The sequence below is a fragment of the Notothenia rossii genome, assembly GCF_949606895.1.
Source record: "Notothenia rossii genome assembly, chromosome: 11".
NCBI classification, from domain to species: Eukaryota; Metazoa; Chordata; class Actinopteri; order Perciformes; family Nototheniidae; genus Notothenia; species Notothenia rossii.
The window spans coordinates 43,477,059-43,494,069 of NC_136910.1; the positions used below are offsets into that span (position 1 = coordinate 43,477,059).

The 17,011-nt window shown below is 41.6% G+C and overlaps 1 protein-coding gene across 2 annotated transcripts in view; it reads right to left on the bottom strand.

Annotated features, from left to right (window-relative positions):
- Window positions 1-1,031: 1,031 nt before the first annotated feature.
- The window catches only part of LOC307025215 (mediator of RNA polymerase II transcription subunit 13-like), an 83,169-nt gene continuing 67,189 nt past the window's right edge, over window positions 1,032-17,011 (bottom strand). The window contains exons 9-31 of one of the 2 annotated variants that reach the window (XM_079659842.1): window positions 16,889-16,993; window positions 15,421-16,077; window positions 14,882-15,095; window positions 14,651-14,729; window positions 14,443-14,564; window positions 14,147-14,225; window positions 13,807-14,021; window positions 11,147-11,322; window positions 10,044-10,966; window positions 9,596-9,775; window positions 9,250-9,479; window positions 8,949-9,147; window positions 8,214-8,502; window positions 7,870-8,122; window positions 7,589-7,777; window positions 7,266-7,489; window positions 7,020-7,162; window positions 6,348-6,506; window positions 5,959-6,123; window positions 5,112-5,275; window positions 3,893-4,057; window positions 3,630-3,739; window positions 1,032-2,854 (exon numbers count right to left, since the gene is read on the bottom strand). In XM_079659842.1, coding sequence (XP_079515968.1) covers window positions 2,722-2,854; window positions 3,630-3,739; window positions 3,893-4,057; window positions 5,112-5,275; window positions 5,959-6,123; window positions 6,348-6,506; window positions 7,020-7,162; window positions 7,266-7,489; window positions 7,589-7,777; window positions 7,870-8,122; window positions 8,214-8,502; window positions 8,949-9,147; window positions 9,250-9,479; window positions 9,596-9,775; window positions 10,044-10,966; window positions 11,147-11,322; window positions 13,807-14,021; window positions 14,147-14,225; window positions 14,443-14,564; window positions 14,651-14,729; window positions 14,882-15,095; window positions 15,421-16,077; window positions 16,889-16,993 — 5,173 coding nt within the window. In that variant the 3' untranslated portion in view covers window positions 1,032-2,721. Of the gene's footprint in view, window positions 2,855-3,629; window positions 3,740-3,892; window positions 4,058-5,111; window positions 5,276-5,958; window positions 6,124-6,347; window positions 6,507-7,019; window positions 7,163-7,265; window positions 7,490-7,588; window positions 7,778-7,869; window positions 8,123-8,213; window positions 8,503-8,948; window positions 9,148-9,249; window positions 9,480-9,595; window positions 9,776-10,043; window positions 10,967-11,146; window positions 11,323-13,806; window positions 14,025-14,146; window positions 14,226-14,442; window positions 14,565-14,650; window positions 14,730-14,881; window positions 15,096-15,420; window positions 16,078-16,888; window positions 16,994-17,011 lie in introns of both variants that reach the window. The other variant, XM_079659841.1, reaches the window with a different exon arrangement.

A 17,011-nucleotide genomic window follows, 5' to 3' on the forward strand; every position in this document is an offset into this window, starting at 1 on the left:
TTTGAGTACAGTACGACACTAATGTGGCACTCCTTGTTTTTTGGGCTCATTGCCATTTGCTTAGCAGGTTTGTTTTATTTTTTTACCCGGACCTAGGCCAGCTGATATGGCTAAGTGCAGGAAAGGCTTTTTCTTTATGTGATACAAGTTAACCTGCTTTATGCCAATTTGTGTCTGTGTTTTCCAAAGCAATTTAATCAGCTCTTATGTTTGCACGAGTGAGCCCAACACATCTCATAAAACAAGACTTTCCTGTTGAACAGGAGGGAAAACAGCCCGGTGGTATTCACTCCACAGCATCATTCACTATTTCTTTGATTGGCTTCTAAGAACCAGTCAGTAAACATTTCTCTTAATCAAAGGTGGGGTTACCATCTCATCTTCACCTTCAGCCTCATTCACAATGCCAGAAGTAATGCTTATGGTTATGAAAAAGCCTTATATGTAATCTTTTTGAATGTTGTAAGATGTAGCAACGTTTCCCACCTCTCCACAGGGCAGTGTGTTCTAGTTCCTGCTGCACACTGTATTCACATCGTTTCATCTTCCAACTCTCAAGCTCCATCGTTTACTTTTTCAAAAGAAGATATGAAGCATCATAAATCTAATTGTTACAGGAACGAATTTGCTCAAAACATAAAATACTGTAAATATTCAACTGGATGTGTGTGTTTGTCTAATAATATATATATTAATTTGCCCTTCTACTTTGCAAATTGATTATTACAAGCAGTGTATTCAGATTGTTGACTTCAATAAAAGTAGCAATACCTCATTGTATTGAATTCATAATTTAAAAGTAAAGAATTCTAAGCAATTAATAAATGTTAGAACTCTTTACGTCAATTCAACTCAAAGATCAAGTAGCTCTCAAAAATGTAGTGCAGTAAAAAAAAGAAATTATCTCTAAAATGTTTTATAGAAGTACAAAACCTTATTTTACATATAGTATAGGATTACCCAAGCTGGTCCTACAATAAAATGTGTTGGTTTACAATATTTTGGATTAAAAGAGAACATTGAACACAGCATCATTTTCAAGAGTTTTAATAATTTACTACAAAAGAGTGTAAAAGTAACAGACGTCTCCCACTGAAGTGGATCTGTTCATATTCAAAGTGATGACAGATGTAACAAATGTTTGCAAACTTGCCCACCTCTGTTTATTTGCGTACACTTATGGTACTTGGCAATTCAACCTCTTGGCTTTAATTAAATGAGTTTTGCACTGTATACTGTATATCAAAAAAGCTCACAGCAAAAAAATACTTTGATATGAATCACTTGAAAGTAAACCAACCAGCATGAAATGTACAGCTTTAAGAAAATAAAAATAAAAACACAGCTGAAAAGTGTATATACAAACATGCTAGGAGTGGAGTTGAAGAGACAGGCCTTTCTAATGCTTCGCTTGACATCATTTAGTAGCGCCAATGAAATAAAGCATCATTCTTAAATATTTTAATAACCTTGCAATATTCAAAAACCATGGTCTTCTATTGCCTATTTCAAGTTTTTTAGCAGAAGAGGAACACTTTATAAATATAGAGTTTATTGTATCTTCTGCATCAATTAGTTTAATTTAAACTCATTAAATAAAAAGGTAACATTTTCAATATCTGTAGAAAATAAAAACAACAACTTAAATGTTCATACTGTGTCCACTTTTAAAGAGATGATTGTTTCCATCACCCTCATCATTAAGTGCCTGCTTGGAAGAGGTAATATATATTTATATACACATTTATATATTTATATATCAAATTCTATGACATGATATAATTTGTATAAATATGGCATCTTTACAATTGCATTAACATGACAATTTTATTTCTGATCCCAAGACAATTAACAGTCAATTGGGAAATGCCTTGTTTAAGTTTCTCATTTTCTTGTTTTAAATATAAAAAATAAGTCTCAATTATTTGCAAATGTATGTCTTACATCATAAACAACACCTCTGTCCTAACTGGTCAAATATGTTCCATTGTGTTCATATCTACAACACTCTGGAAGGTGAGGAAAAAGTGCCATTATCAAATGCTCCCTTTGGAGTAAATGAGGACCTTTTGCCCCTCAAAAGTTTCATTGACCCACTGCAAGTCCCAAAAAGCTCAAGAGTGCAGTTCTATACAAAAATGTAAAAGCATCTTTGATGAAAAAAAGCCATGTGTGTGTGATGTCATGCCACTTTGCTGGTTGTACAATACGAAGTTATGTAGCCCTGCACGGATGTCACTTTTCACAAGTGAAGGTGTAGAAAAAAAAAAACCTTGTAGAAAGCTTCTCTGTAAATGTCAGAGGCTTCAAATGACACTAAGAGGTGTGGGACTTAATGCTTTTAGATCAGAAGAAATGTAACATTGTGATATGTCAATAAAATGGACACGGTTTGTTGGATCCATCGGTTTCCCCCCTCAAAAAGCACCATAATGGACCAGTTGTGAAGGCTCAAGCTGTAATGGGTTTGCAGGCTGTCACGATTCACAAGTGACAGTTAGTTATTGTTCAGAGCTTTTCACTTTTCCTATTCAATACATTCCAGGCATGGGAGAGTACTTTCTGCCCTGTCCTTATCCCCATTTGGCCTTTAAATCCACGTCTACCCGAAACAACAGAAGAGCTCTGGTGCTCTCTGGTGCCCAGAAGGAGGAAGTGTAGGCACAGAGGAAGTGAAGGGAACATCTGTTTCCTTAGAGCTGTCCTGTGAGTCTCACGCTGCTAAAGCATGTTCAGGATGGCATTGTACATCTGGACCAGTACAGCCAGGTGGACGGGCAGGCAGGACTGGCGGTCCTGGGAGGCAGGGGTACACGTCAGCCAGGACAGAGCGTTGTACTGCTCCAATACAAACCTGGGGTTAAGAAAATACAACAAATTAGCAAGGACAATTTATTTAAAAAATGGTCATAATTACTTTATTTATACAGCACTTTTCAAAACAGCGTCACAAAGTGCTTTACATGGATTAAGAACAGGATGTTCAGGCAACAAAGCATGCGGTCAAAAATCCCCAAAACCCACCCAATACAACATACAGCATTTCAACAATAGCAGCAGTAATACAGAAAGTACAAGTAAAACAAATAGAACATGGATTTAGAGTAAAACAGAGCAGTGTCATCATTAGTTCAACGCTTGAGACATTCTGAACCAATTGTCATGCTGTTCTAGTCAATCCATCCAGTAAATCTACTTTTATTTCCTATAGTGTGCACTAAAAAAATTGGCACTGTCAATATTGAAAGCAAATATTTATTAAGTATTAATTTAACATATATTAACCCATATAATGGCTCCCAATGATTTGAATTTTGAATGTATTTATATTGATCAATTATAAATGACAGATTGAGATTCAATCAAGACAATTTAAACAACAAATAAACGTGTTTGCACTGTTATCTGAGACCACTGTTGTTATATCTTATCAGTTATGATGTATTTCTATGCAAATGATAAGATGTAGACTTTTACTCAGAAATAAATATTAATATATATTAATAAATAACAGTATTTAATGTCAATATTTACATTTGTGTAGGGTTCATCCTGTTTTGTACTCACCCTCAAATATATTCCTATAGAGCAGAAGATAATGAAGTGTAAAGGGACAACATGTCATTTACCTGAGCACATCAGAGGTGGTCTTTGAGTCTAAGGGGTGAGGGGTCCTCTTTGTCTTGTCTGACACCAGCTCATCAGGCTGGGCTATGGATATGTGGTGGTGGAGGGAGGCCTGGAGAAAAGGAAAAGAGGGGAAAATGTCAAATGTTGAAGCATCCCTGGCTACACCTTATGCATTCTTAATGTTAAAGCACATAGTTAAAGCTTTTTTTTTCTTTGGTTTTCTTCTTTCACCCACAGGCAAAGCATACAGAGCTGTGGTTACCTTGAGGAAGAGTGGACACTGGCTCTCAGCCTGCGGACAGGAGGCCCAGAACCAGTGAGGGAGTCCATTGGCTTGTGCAGTGGAGACGTAGTAGCCCAGAGCTAGCGGCTGCTGCTTCAGCTCCTCTGGAGGACTGTCCCTGGACATCAGGCGCTCTCCCTGGCTCTTTAAAAACACAGGAGAAGGCCGCTTATTAGTTACAAACCTTCATGGTGATCCTTTCTAATCCTTTGCACTGGCATGACTGGTTTGTTCTCCTTTAACAATAATAAAAACATGTCATTTTAAAGGCAATGCAAAAAGCATGAAAAGAGGACTGTTGAAACTCCTAACAAAAGAACAGAAGACCTCCTCACGATATACTGTAGTTCAGCAAATGCCCTTATTGTTTTGTTTCCGATGCTTTTCGCTTGAATGCAATGCTTGTAATTAAAAGATAGTACACTACAGAAAATGTGAATGTTATACTGGTTTTAACAAACAATTATTTGATATCCTCATAAGCTTTTATTCACATTGAGTCAAACTTGTTTCAAGACAACATATATATTTACATGTTTTGCCCGTAGGTCAATGGGGACATGACATACAACCTCCATATCAAGTTACTATAGCGTGTTATTGTACAGCTACACACTGTTCCCACAGTTTGTCAGTACTGAAGGAAATGTTCTGTAATATAGGTTGTCAACATGTCTCTTCTGCTGTGCCTCCAAGACAAATTCCTATGCGTCTATTATACCTGGCAAAACTGTAATTCTGATTCTTCTTTGATAATATGAAGTGTTGAGTGTCAGTCTGCGGAGAAGAAGCTCCCATGCCTCAAAGTACAGAATCACATCTGATCCTGAAGAGGTATGAATTATGTTTCCAATAAAACATTTCTGTAATAAACAGTTGTACATAGCAATTAAAATGCTTCTTATATGGTATATGATTCACTCTACAGGTCATATAGGGCTATAACAACCGGTTTATTTTTTTAAGGTATATCAAGGTCACAGATTATATGTTTGCTATGTGTGTGTGTTCTGATCACACCCTGTATTTCACTTATATCCTGAGTCAATGCAGTCTTCTTTCTTCAAAACAATGTGTAAGTAGAAATGTGTATATCACTGTGCTTTTGTCATTGTTTTCCTTTGTAAGAGGATGTCATTTACTGTACTACTGCTCACACTCCTGTAGGATGACTTCCTTCCACTGGCCCATGACTCACCTTGGTGTGCTGGAAATTTGATCCCATTCCCATCCCAGAAGGAGACCCCGGCGAGGGCACAGGGGAGGTGTTGGGGGACGGGTGGAGGTTCCCTGTGATCAGCATCATGTCATGGCCAATGTCGTTCTCCAGCTCATCAGGGAAAGGCAGATCGAACATATCATCTGGGGGAAAAAACGAATGATGTTAGCACAGCCCTTATCAACCTAAACTCTAGTCATTAACATGACACATCTCCACTTTGAGGTCCTTTCCAACCAGCACATTTAATATTCAAACAAAGTGGCACAATGAAGTCCATAACAAGGAAAAGCCATCTGTGACTGGGTAGAGATGTTTTAGCACTAAGATGCCACCTGTTGGTACAAAATATTAAATCTGAACCATTTTAAACAAGGTTAGAGTTTTATTTATGTGTCCTGACTAGGCATGTGACAATATAAAACATTCATGTTGTGATTATCCTGGTCAAAATAATACAAATGTTATTATCCTGGTAATCATCAAAGCATGCTTAAAGCTTAAGATGGCAGCAAGAGATAGTGGAATCCCTTTGACTCACATGTTGCTATCTTACATTTTCTAAATTCAATTTCAGATAGGAAAAACCTATTTTTTAGTGATTGTGTGAGTCTTTCCTTTCTAACATAACAATTAATGTTATTTTAAACCAGAATACATTTTTAATAGCAAGGAGGAAAGATTTCGAAGTCACTTATGTGTCACTCAATATGTTATTTTGATAATTCATCATCATTAACAGGAGAGCTTTCCTCCTATATTTTACTTACTCTAGCCTTAAGTAATCGTGTGATTAAATGATGAATGTTATCCTGCTAGTTGTTACCATTATTGTCCTCCGTGGGGTAGGAGCTGGGGGCCAGCTGGGTAGTGGCAGAGGTTGGGAAGACGAGGATGTGTGTACATGAAGCATCCTGAGGCGTGTTCAGCTGGGAGGTCTGCAGGTTCAGAGCAGTACTGCGGCCAAACACTGAGCCCATGGTGACTGCATCTGGACACAAAGAGAAACACAGCACAGGGTTATGTTAATACAAGGGATACCAAACATTTGTGTGAAATAAAATGGACCATGACTACTGCTTTTTCTTTTTCTTGCTGAAACTCATTTACAGTTGTTTCTTGTTCGCACTATTTAGCACAACAATCAGTTTTTCAAACATTGTATCACTGCCCATCATTTATGTTGTAGTTTTAGAAAGTGTACAGGCTACTAACCAGGCATGATCACAAAGGAACCTTGTGGCTCCATGGCTACTAGGCAGGCACTGAGGATACTGGGGGAGTCAGCAGCTGAGATCCCACACATGCGACATGCCTCCTTCAGCTGGCGCCCTATCGAATGGAGGGAATGCTCCCCAAGGAGTGAGCTCCAGTCTGGTTCAGAGAGAGGAAGGGAGATGCATAAAACAGAAGGAGAGAGAGAAACGAAATAGTCTTTAAATGGATCATTCTCTAATTCAAAGCTCTTAAATAATTCTTGGGGGAAAAGAAAAGAAAGGAGAACAAATAAAATAAGAATGATAAAAAGACAGATGTGTGTAAAAGAGTGAAAAGGCAGTCCACTTTACATGTATGAAGTGTATGTCATATAAAATTATGGCATCATGGTCATAGTTAATGTTGAAGAAATGTCCCTACTTACTGCTTTGCCTTCGGTTGAAGCAGAGAAATGTTCCCACATGAACATTCACTTATTTGTTTTTGTCAATATATGCACTCAGAAACAAATTATAGTGATCTTAAAGTAATGTTTTATCCAAATTAGAAAATAAATCCAAATTATATCTTTCCTCAAACAAGTACTTAATATTCCCCTTGAACATGGCTTAAGTGTTTTTCATGTGTTTCAAGACAAGCCTGGCTTCTTTTAAAACCGACGTCACTCACCTTTCAGCTCCCCGTGACCCAGTCTTCCTAATCGACCAATCACAATCCTCCATGGCATTGAGGTCATTTGGATGATCCCAATACACCATTCCCACAACCTCTGTAGTCCCATCTTTCTGGCTGAAACCTTGGGACGTCGCGCTCTGGATTGAAGAAAGGAACAATGAAATACGTAGAGATATCACAAACAAAAGCAGAAAATAATATTTTTTAAAAACTGAGTACAGAAGTAACCAATTTTCTCACCTGTTGGGTACATCAATGTTGATAATGCTAGTCTCTAGGAGCTCCCCCTGCTGGTCGGTGCAGGAAACAAGGATCCAGCGCTGGTCGTGTGATAAGCAGTATCCAACAAAGAGCACATTATATTTGGGAGGGATCTCTGCCCATATCTCCCCTTGTTCTGGCAGCTTGGGACGGGTCGGGCCAAGGATGAAGGGGGGGGTGTACAGCTGCAGTGGGCTGGGATGCTGGAGCAGGAAATTACATTTCAAGTAAGAAGTGTGAATTAATATCAGGAGCAAGTATATAATAATCAGTCTGGAAAGTTGATTAATTAATTTGCCTACCTCTGGACTCTTGAGTACAGCATTGACAGTGGAAATGGGTCCAAAGCCAGTCAGGGACTTTATGTATGTTTGTTGGGGCAGCAGACGTCTGCATTGGGAGTAACAGGAGAAGGACAAGGATCGCAGATGCTGCAGGTAGAAATGACTCTCCCCACTGGCCGGCTGGAGAAGGTATTGACATGGCACCACCTAGGTGAGACAAATGGAGATAGAAAGAAATGATGATGATGACAGGAGCGGGAGTGTTCTGTTTGATTCTGTAACTCTGAGTATCTCCCTACCTGTAGCACCAGGGCAGGTCTCATGGTCTCAGGCAGAGTCTGCAGCATATCTGTGTAGCAGCGAAGAAGCCCTAGTAGCCAAATGCTACTGGAATCCACCTCGTCACCCTCTTCGTCCTCTCCCACTTCATTTCTCGCTCCACTTGAGCTGAGAAAAGCATCCACTATGTAAATAACAATAGCTGGTGGGTTGGCGCAGCTGTCGATTGAGTCGGGCGCAGTAGGGATGCCGATTCCGGACTGCTCAGCAGTGCTATAAGAGAGCAAAAGAAAGAAGAAGTTGTATATTTATTGTACTAGTGGGGCTACATTTGAGTTGAGTTGTTTTCATCAATAAGTCTCACAGTTCAGGGATTTCCGCTGGTGTGTTGGCTGGTGGTGTGGCACTGGAAGGCGCTTTAGAGTCGCTGGTTGCTCCTTGGGTTCTTTCCCCCGTTTGATTTGAGGTTACTGCAGTCGGGGCAGAAGTGTTTCCTGACCCAGTAGTGCCTGGAGCTTGTCCTCCATCAGGGCCCCAAGCTTCGGGCTGCGCTGAAGAGGCAGGCTGGGCTGAGGATGTGGGGTTTGAGGGAGGCTCGACTTTGGGGGGCAAAAAAAGACTGTTGTCTAAATGCAGTCCTGAAAGCTGGGGACCTGCAAAAACAGAAAAAAACAAACTTAGTAAATAATATTAATAATGTATCCATATTTGCTGTAAGCATAAAATACACCAAGAAACCCTGTAGAATCATCATGATCTCTCCATTCTCTATTACTCAAACGCACCTTTCCTTCATCAGGGATTTGAATTTCAAAGACAAAAAGTTATTTCAGCTCTTATAAGTATTTTGAGAGCACTCTCTACCAATCTACCAAACTAGGTCTGTGAGCCTATAAATAACACAACAGGACCTACTTTCTTGACGGACACAGTCTCACCATCAGTCATGATTACAGAGAGACATTCATTTACCTCAGAACGTCTTCCCTAGGCTGTCACACCACTGTAGGCATTATCTGAATCGGCCCCAGAAATAAGCCACCCTCTAAGTGGTGGTATGGGGTGAGCAAATACAATTAGTCCGTGTCAATATTCTCACCAAGTTGCTGCTTGCAGGCATATGCATAAAGTTTAAGTTTGCTGAGGTTGTCCGAGTGCTGCTGTCCCGCCCAGGGTCCCGTCACCCACTGGTCCACGTCCAGCTCCTCCAGCTTTTCTGGCTCCACTTCCTCCCCCACTCGCACAAGACCATCCCTGGACACTCTGGTCAGAGGACGGTGCTTCCCCAGCCGGCACGTCTGGAAACAGAGTCAAGGCTTATGTTTATTCTCTGATTAGAAACACTTATCAATATGTGTTGAAAAACTACAATGCTTCCGATTCAGAATCCAATCACTTACCTCGTAAACAGCGCTGAGCTCCTGGAAGAAGGCCCGGGCTGCAGTCAGCAGAGAAGGACTATTGGGACACAGAACCAAATACGCCACATCCCGCTGCCCACCATAAGGCTCCAGCAGCAGCTTCTCCCAAAAAGGTAATGCCAAAGGGGACAATGCCAAGAAGTCCCTCTCCCGGTCATAGCCCAGTAACACTGTAGGGATGGGCAAGGGCTCCGGGGATTCCTCCGAACCTTAGACAAATAGAAATAGTACCCTGTTTAGTTGGCTCTATGCATAATATCACAGGCAACATAAAGTAGCAGACAGAAGATTTGTATTCTGCATAAGATCAAATATCTTGGCTCACCGTAGGATCCTCTTCCGGCCATCTTATGGAACTGCTGCCAGGTGAGTGGACCCTGAACATGCTGGATGTTTTCCCACGTCCGTCCTGTTCTCTTCTTCTGGATAGCATCCTGCAGGAAAGGCTGCAGAGACAGCAGCATACGAACCATATCCTGGGACGACAACATGTTCATGTCCACCACTGTGGAGATTGTCGGACACACACACAAACACACAAAAAGGATACATGAACAACGGATGCACACATGTTAACATGATTCTATACACCAAATAAACAAAAAACACACATAAAACAAATCAATACACAGTTTAGATAACATAATGTCAGTAACATTTTCACCAAATATCCGTTAAGTAGGAATGATTTAACTTAGTTTATCACACACTGTAATCCCAATAATGCATTTGGTTATTTTTACTTTGTATACTTTTCTTCAGCATCTTCTTACCATTTGTGTGCGGCCAGGAGTGAAGAGCGGTACTTCTGACGACAGCTGGATCTACTTTTCCTCCTGTGGGGTTATCCACATACTGTAGCCCCTGTCCCAAGGCATTGTAACAATCCACACAGGCATCACTCTCATCTGCCCACTGCTTTTCAGACGTCCAGCTTTGCAGCAGCGCCCCCTTGCGGCCATGGCAGGAACAACTGAGGGGGAGATGCATTGATGCCAGGGAAGAGATGGGCTGCGAGCACTGCTCCTGCAGGAGGACCATGACTAGCAGAGAGGCGGGGGCTGCATCCTGCGTCCGTTTGGCCCTAGGGTCACCCATAGTGGGGTCCCTCCGGCAAAGAGCCAGCCTCCTCTCAGCCGCTCGGCCGACCTCAGAGGTCCGACCAAAAATATCCAGCTCGTCCTCCAAGAAGAGGCCTGTGCCGTGGGCCAGCCGCCTGTTCACAATGGCACTGAAGCCACACATACAGCGGTACTGATCTTCACAAGTGGAGTCAGGGATATACACGCCCACATCTGCTCCTTTGACATTCATATTGCAGGCACAGATACAGCAGCTGTCAAAGTTGCGGTCCTTGAAGACGTTGAGGACGGAGTCTGAGAGCAGGAGGATAGCGTACAGGCTATGGGCCTCAGGCAGGGAGGGTCCCGGCCGAGCTTGGTGCTCCACAGAGCTCAGAGGCAGGCTGGTGGAGGGGGTGGAAGCCGGGGAGCTGAGCTCAGTACCATCCTGCTTCACAGAACCATGGCCAGAACTTGCAGCGTTGATACCCCTTGGTGTACGAGGGGTGCGGGGGGTGGGCACAGAGAAGCGGGGAGTGGCAGGAGACGGGAGGATGCCAGCAGAGGTGCTCACAGAGGTGGCACTCATCTGGCCGTACTCCTGGTCAGCAAAGTTGTTGACACTGGGCATGTTTCTGAAAAAAACACATTCAAGAACATAAACACAATATTCAGATAGACAACCAAGATCACTTAATATGTATGAGCAGGATCTCTTTAAGGGCCAAGACTACAAGGTTAACATCACATATAAACTATAATGTGGATATTCAGGATCTCTTAGTGACAAAATCTTGCCATCTCTAACTACTCACGTGTATCCATCTCTGTTGAAGGTTGCGTTCTGGTTATGCATGACTGGGAAATGCTCCATTTTGGGCATCATGGCCCAGGATGGTCGATAGTAGCATTGCTCGGGAATCTTGAGTGGTGGGAGATTCTGACTGGGTAAGCAGGTGAGCGGAGCAAACATGGAGGAGCCTATCGTTGGCTGGATAAAGAAGATGTAATGGAAAAAAGTGTGTCTCTTAGTAATACAGAGGAATGTGGTTCACATATCAATCTAGTAAGAATGCCTTGCAAGAAATAAGGTACTTTAGTTAGCAGGTTACATGTTATGCTACAGTAAACTATAAGTCGAGTAAAATCAAACAAAACATCAAGTGGGATAATCTAATCTACAATGTACACTCCGTGATCCTTCTATATTAATGTAGCAGGGAAGAGCCCCTTTTTGCTTTTATAATAGACCCCTCACCACCATAATAATGGTTATATACTGTATATATATGTATAATACATGGTTATACTGTATAGCATTCAACACTTTATAAACTATAGAAGCTGTGGCACATTCCAATAAAAATCCACTACATTCGGAGTTGACACACACATACAGGACTGTCTCAGAAAATTAGAATATTGTGATAAAGTTCTTTATTTTCTGTAATGCAATTAAAAAAACAAAAATGTCATACATTCTGGATTCATTACAAATCAACTGAAATATTGCAAGCCTTTTATTATTTTAATATTGCTGATTATGGCATACAGCTTAAGAAAACTCAAAAATCCTATCTCAAAAAATTAGAATAGTTCCTCAGACCAAGTAAAAAAAAAAGATTTATAACAGCAAAACACAATCAAACATTTGAAAATGTCCATTAATGCACTCAGTACTTGGTTGGGAATCCTTTTGCACGGATTACTGCATCAATGCGGCGTGGCATGGAGGCAATCAGCCTGTGGCATTGCTGAGGTGTTATGGATGCCCAGGATGCTTCAATAGCGGCCTTTAGCTCATTAGCATTGTTGGGTCTGGTGTCTTTCAGCTTCTTCTTCACAATACCCCACATATTCTCTATGGGGTTCAGGTCAGGGGAATTTGCAGGCCAATCGAGGACAGTAATGCCATGGTCAGTACACCAGTTACTGGTGGTTTTGGCACTGTGGGCAGGTGCCAGATCATGCTGGAAAATGAATTCCTCATCTCCATAGAGCTTTTCAGCAGACGGAAGCATGTAGTGCTCTAAAATCTCTTGGTACACAGCTGCATTTACTCTGGGCTTGATGAAACACAGTGGACCAACACCAGCAGCTGACATGGCTCCCCAAACCATCGCTGACTGTGGGAACTTCACACTGGATTTCAAGCAACTTGGATTTTGCTCCTCTCCAGCCTTTCTCCAGACTCTGGCGCCTTGACTTCCAAATGAAATACAAAACTTGCTTTCGTCTGAAAAGAGGACTTTGGACCACTGTGCAACTGTCCAGTGCTTCTTTTCCTTAGCCCAAGTCAGACGCCTCTTCCGTTGTCTTGAGTTCAGAAGTGGCTTGACCATGGGAATACGGCTATTGTAGCCCATTTCCCGGACACATCTGTGAACAGTGACTTTTGATACCTGGACTCCAGCTTCAGTCCACTGTCTTTGAAGCTCCCCCAAATTCTGGAAGCGACTCTTCTTCAAAATGCTGTTAAGGCTGCGGTCATCTCTCTTGGTTGTGCAGCGTTTCCTGCCACATTTCCCCCTTCCAACAGACTTTTTGTGGATGTGCTTTGAAACTGCACTCTGTGAACAGCTTGCTCTTTGAGAAATTTCTTTTTGTGTCTTACCCTCCTGATGGAGGGTGTCAATGACGGTCCTCTGGACAGCAGTCAGATCAGCAGTCTTCCCCATACTTGTGATTTAGTTTACTGAACCAAGCTGAGTGTTTTTCAAGGCTCAGGAAACCCTTGCAGGTGTTTCGAGTTAATTAGACGATTCAAGTGATTCGTTGAACACCCTACTAGTATACTTTTTCATGATATTCTAATATTTAGAGATAGGATATTTGAGTTTTCTTAAGCTGTATGCCATAATCAGCAATATTAAAATAATAAAAGGCTTGCAATATTTCAGTTGATTTGTAATGAATCCAGAATGTATGACATTTTTGTTTTTTAAATTGCATTACAGAAAATAAAGAACTTTATCACAATATTCTAATTTTCTGAGACAGTCCTGTATGTCATTAAGTTACTCTATTTTGATCAGATACATTCTGCTGCTAAATTGAACCTCTCAATTCTGTTTGCATAGTGAGTGGCACTAACGATGCTTGTTGTCTGTGATGACGAGCAGCTGCACTTTATAGTGGCCATTAAGTGCCTTCTCTCTAGTCTAGTCTATAATTTGCACGTCCCCGCTGCAGTGCGTACAGGTGTCACCACACAGAGATAGCTAATTAGCATGCTACAGGTATCGTGAACCGTATCCAACATGTTGTTTTAGTGCGACAGGAGTGGACTGTCAGTCAGTCAAAAATTGTATTGACTTTCCCCTTGCCCCTTTATTTGGATAAAAGTACATTTATGAAAGAAATGAACCAGCCCAAGTCCCTTTTCTCTTCCTAGTTGAATTCACTCAGTTCATGTTTTAACACATGACATGTGCAGCTATATGTGCTGCATATGTATTTGATTCTCTCTCCTCACCTTGATATCCTCCTGCCGTGGACTGGCCATGCCATCCTCAATCTCCATCCTGTAGTCAGTAAACTGGGAGGAGAAGTAGGGCAGCATGTGGTCCGCTGCTCCACTGTGAGTAGGGGGCTCTTGGCTGGGGAGGTCACGATACGGCGTGATGGGAGAGAAGGGAGGGTGCTGCTCTAAAGAAGGCGGGGTGGGAAACATCCTCTGAAGGTCTGCTACTGCTGAAAGGAGACAGAAATTGAGATGGAGAGAGGAGATGAAAACATTGAGGTGTAATGGGAAAACACAAAAACTGTACTTAAATAGAAACTTTTTACATGATTTGCTCATTAAAGTGACTCACTGGATGGATAAGGTACCGCAACTCTCCCTTCTTTCCCCAGAGGGCGATCTTCTGAGGATACTGGTAGCTTGGTTGAGTGCTTGTTGGGGTAAACAGTTTACATATTATTACACATCAGAATACACTTTCCAACTTGAACATATTTAGGTATTACACATAATGGTTGATTAGTATACAACTACATAATATCACAGCTTCTGTTTTCACTTAATCTTTCAACATAAAAACTGTGACTACAGTAAGTGTGCCAGAACTAAAAGTGTCAGACAAATGTCAGAATACAGAATATGCCTCACCCCCAACTCTTCCTCATCTTCATCAAATATGTTGTCGAGATCAGAGATGTTGACCACCAGATCTTTCTCTCTGGTCAGAGAAGGGTTGGCTTTGGCAGCTGCGTCATCCTGACCTGATTCGTCTAAGAGAGCACACAAAAAACTTAGGAACAATGTCTGCTAACAACCCATGTAATACTGCACTCTGAAATGATTTTTCGGCACCCACCCGATTTTGGAGTTGAGTTAAAAATGGACATAGCATCTTTCCCCTCAGGCAGTGTTCCATTGCTGGTGATTTCTTCTCCCTGGTGGATCAATAAGAATAAAGTAAAACATTGTTTGAATAAGACATATAGCATGTTTTGCAACACCACAATCAGTCATGTGATCCACGGTTAGAAAATCATGTGTTGGAATCTAAACTATCACTGTATTGAGTTATTAAACCATGTCTTACCTTAGCCTTTTTGCTGGGTTCTCGCCCTTGACCCTTTAACCTCTTGGAAGAGGAGAAAGTGTACTCAATGTCTCCTTCCTTAAAGTCGTAAGGGTCTTCGCCCGGCTCCCGCAGCGCCTCCACACCCGGCTGCTGCAAAAGGCCCAACGCCTGGATGTGGTCCTTCAGCCTCTCCTCGGAGATTTTAAATCTCTTGTGAGTCTGTGTGTATAGTCTGGAGGAGACAAAGAGTAAAACAAATCTAATAAAGTGTAGTAGTGAAAATGTATATTTATGTCAAACGTGCTTTCTTTCATTGCCTCATATCTAAACTCATATCTTATTAAAAACTCTATTTATTGGTCCATAAATACTTTATCATAACACCAGTTCTAACTGCTTAAGCTGCTAAATTAGTGCAATGTGTATTGTTTTAGTGTTGTTTAGTATGACTCTGGCTCAGGTATCACAGGCAGTTTTTTGCATCTCTTTATCTGTATTCTTTGCTGGTCTTTGCTATTGACATTTTGCAAAACCCTCCTGTTTATTCTCTCTCCCACCTCTTTAGTGGAACTCCCTCAGTCGCTGTGTCCGTCTTCACTTCCTCTAACTTATCAGTGGGGAGTTCACAGGGTCTGAAGTCAGTCTTATCAGTTCTGGGGGTCCTGAAGCCTCTCCACCAGCCCGCCTCATTCTCCCTCTGCCTCAGCAGAGCTGCATACATGGCCGTCTCGCTGTTAATCATCCCCATCCCTGAAGACCCATCCTGACAGACAGACATATTTATGGGCCCATCCAGGACCTCCGGGTCCTGCCCCCGGGGGTGGGGGCTGAGTGTAGGAGGCAGGGGAGACATTGGCGAATTGAGCAGGGAGTCATGGGCTTTTCTGCCATTGGAGAGGGGTTTAGGATACTTGCAGTTTGGCAGAGGGGCCATAGGCTCCAATGATGGCTCTAAAGCCACAAGACCCCCGAGCTGGGGCCCTCCTGGCGAGTCCTGCTCCAGGGGGCTCTCCTGTGTGACAGATAAACGGTGGTGGAAGGCAATCGTTGCCGGCCTCTTGGATTGTTTGTCAGCCTTCTCCGTCTTGTCACTGATCTTTTGCTTGGGCAGCGAGGGAGGGTATAATGAGGGGCCCGAGGACTGAGGGGGGTTGGCACTACTCTGGGGGTTGTTGGTGGATGTGGTGGTCAGATTCAACTTCTGCTGCTTCAACCTGTAACACAATCAAGTAGATTGACAAACAAAAAAGAATGTGAACAACCTTAAAGGAACTGTTTTAAGGTCATTATTACATAGGTCTTTCTTTAAAGACACAATAGAATCAGAATCAAGTTTATTGCCGAGGAATTTGCTTTGGTATCTGGTGGTGCAAACATAAACAATCTATACAAATAGCTTTCAAAGGAGGTTAAACAAATAAATATATAAAGATAATAAAAAATAAGTATTTTTAGGAAACAATTTAGCAATAAAAAAAGGACAAGTATTTACATCAAATTTAAATGTAACTATACAATTAACCTTAAAAACTAAAACACTTAAGACGATGAGTATATGGCAAACTACAGTGTATTTTATTTTAAAGTGGAGGGCTGTGCAGACATGTGTGCAAAAATTTTCAAAAAGCAGTCAGAGTTGAGCATGAACATGGCTCACAGTATTAAAAAACACAAAAAATAAAAATAATGGGCAATCTTTGAGTTGTCCATACTTATTATTCTAATATTCACTTTCTTTGGGCAGTTTTACAACTACTAAGCCCCATTGATTGTTATCATCCATCTCTTTTCTGCAGAGCATTATTAGTCTCTGGTTTTATTTAAGTTTAGACTGTTATCTGACACTGCATTATTCACAGTATTTTACTATGAAGGATGTTGACTTAAGTATAACAACTCTCAGAATTAATGTATATTTGAGCATCAGTCTTGTAAAAGTCTATATGTCTTTTGTAATGAAGACAAACACAAAGCTCAGATAATGTATGATATGATATTGAGCAGTTGGGTGCAGCTCTGTTGTACCTGGAGCAGCTGCAGGATGATCTCGCCCCCAGATCGTTGAAGTCCCACGTGGTTCCTCCATTTGGCACATCCTTCTCAGGCGTCACGTCAGATGTCTGATTCGGTCTGCAGAGAACACACAGA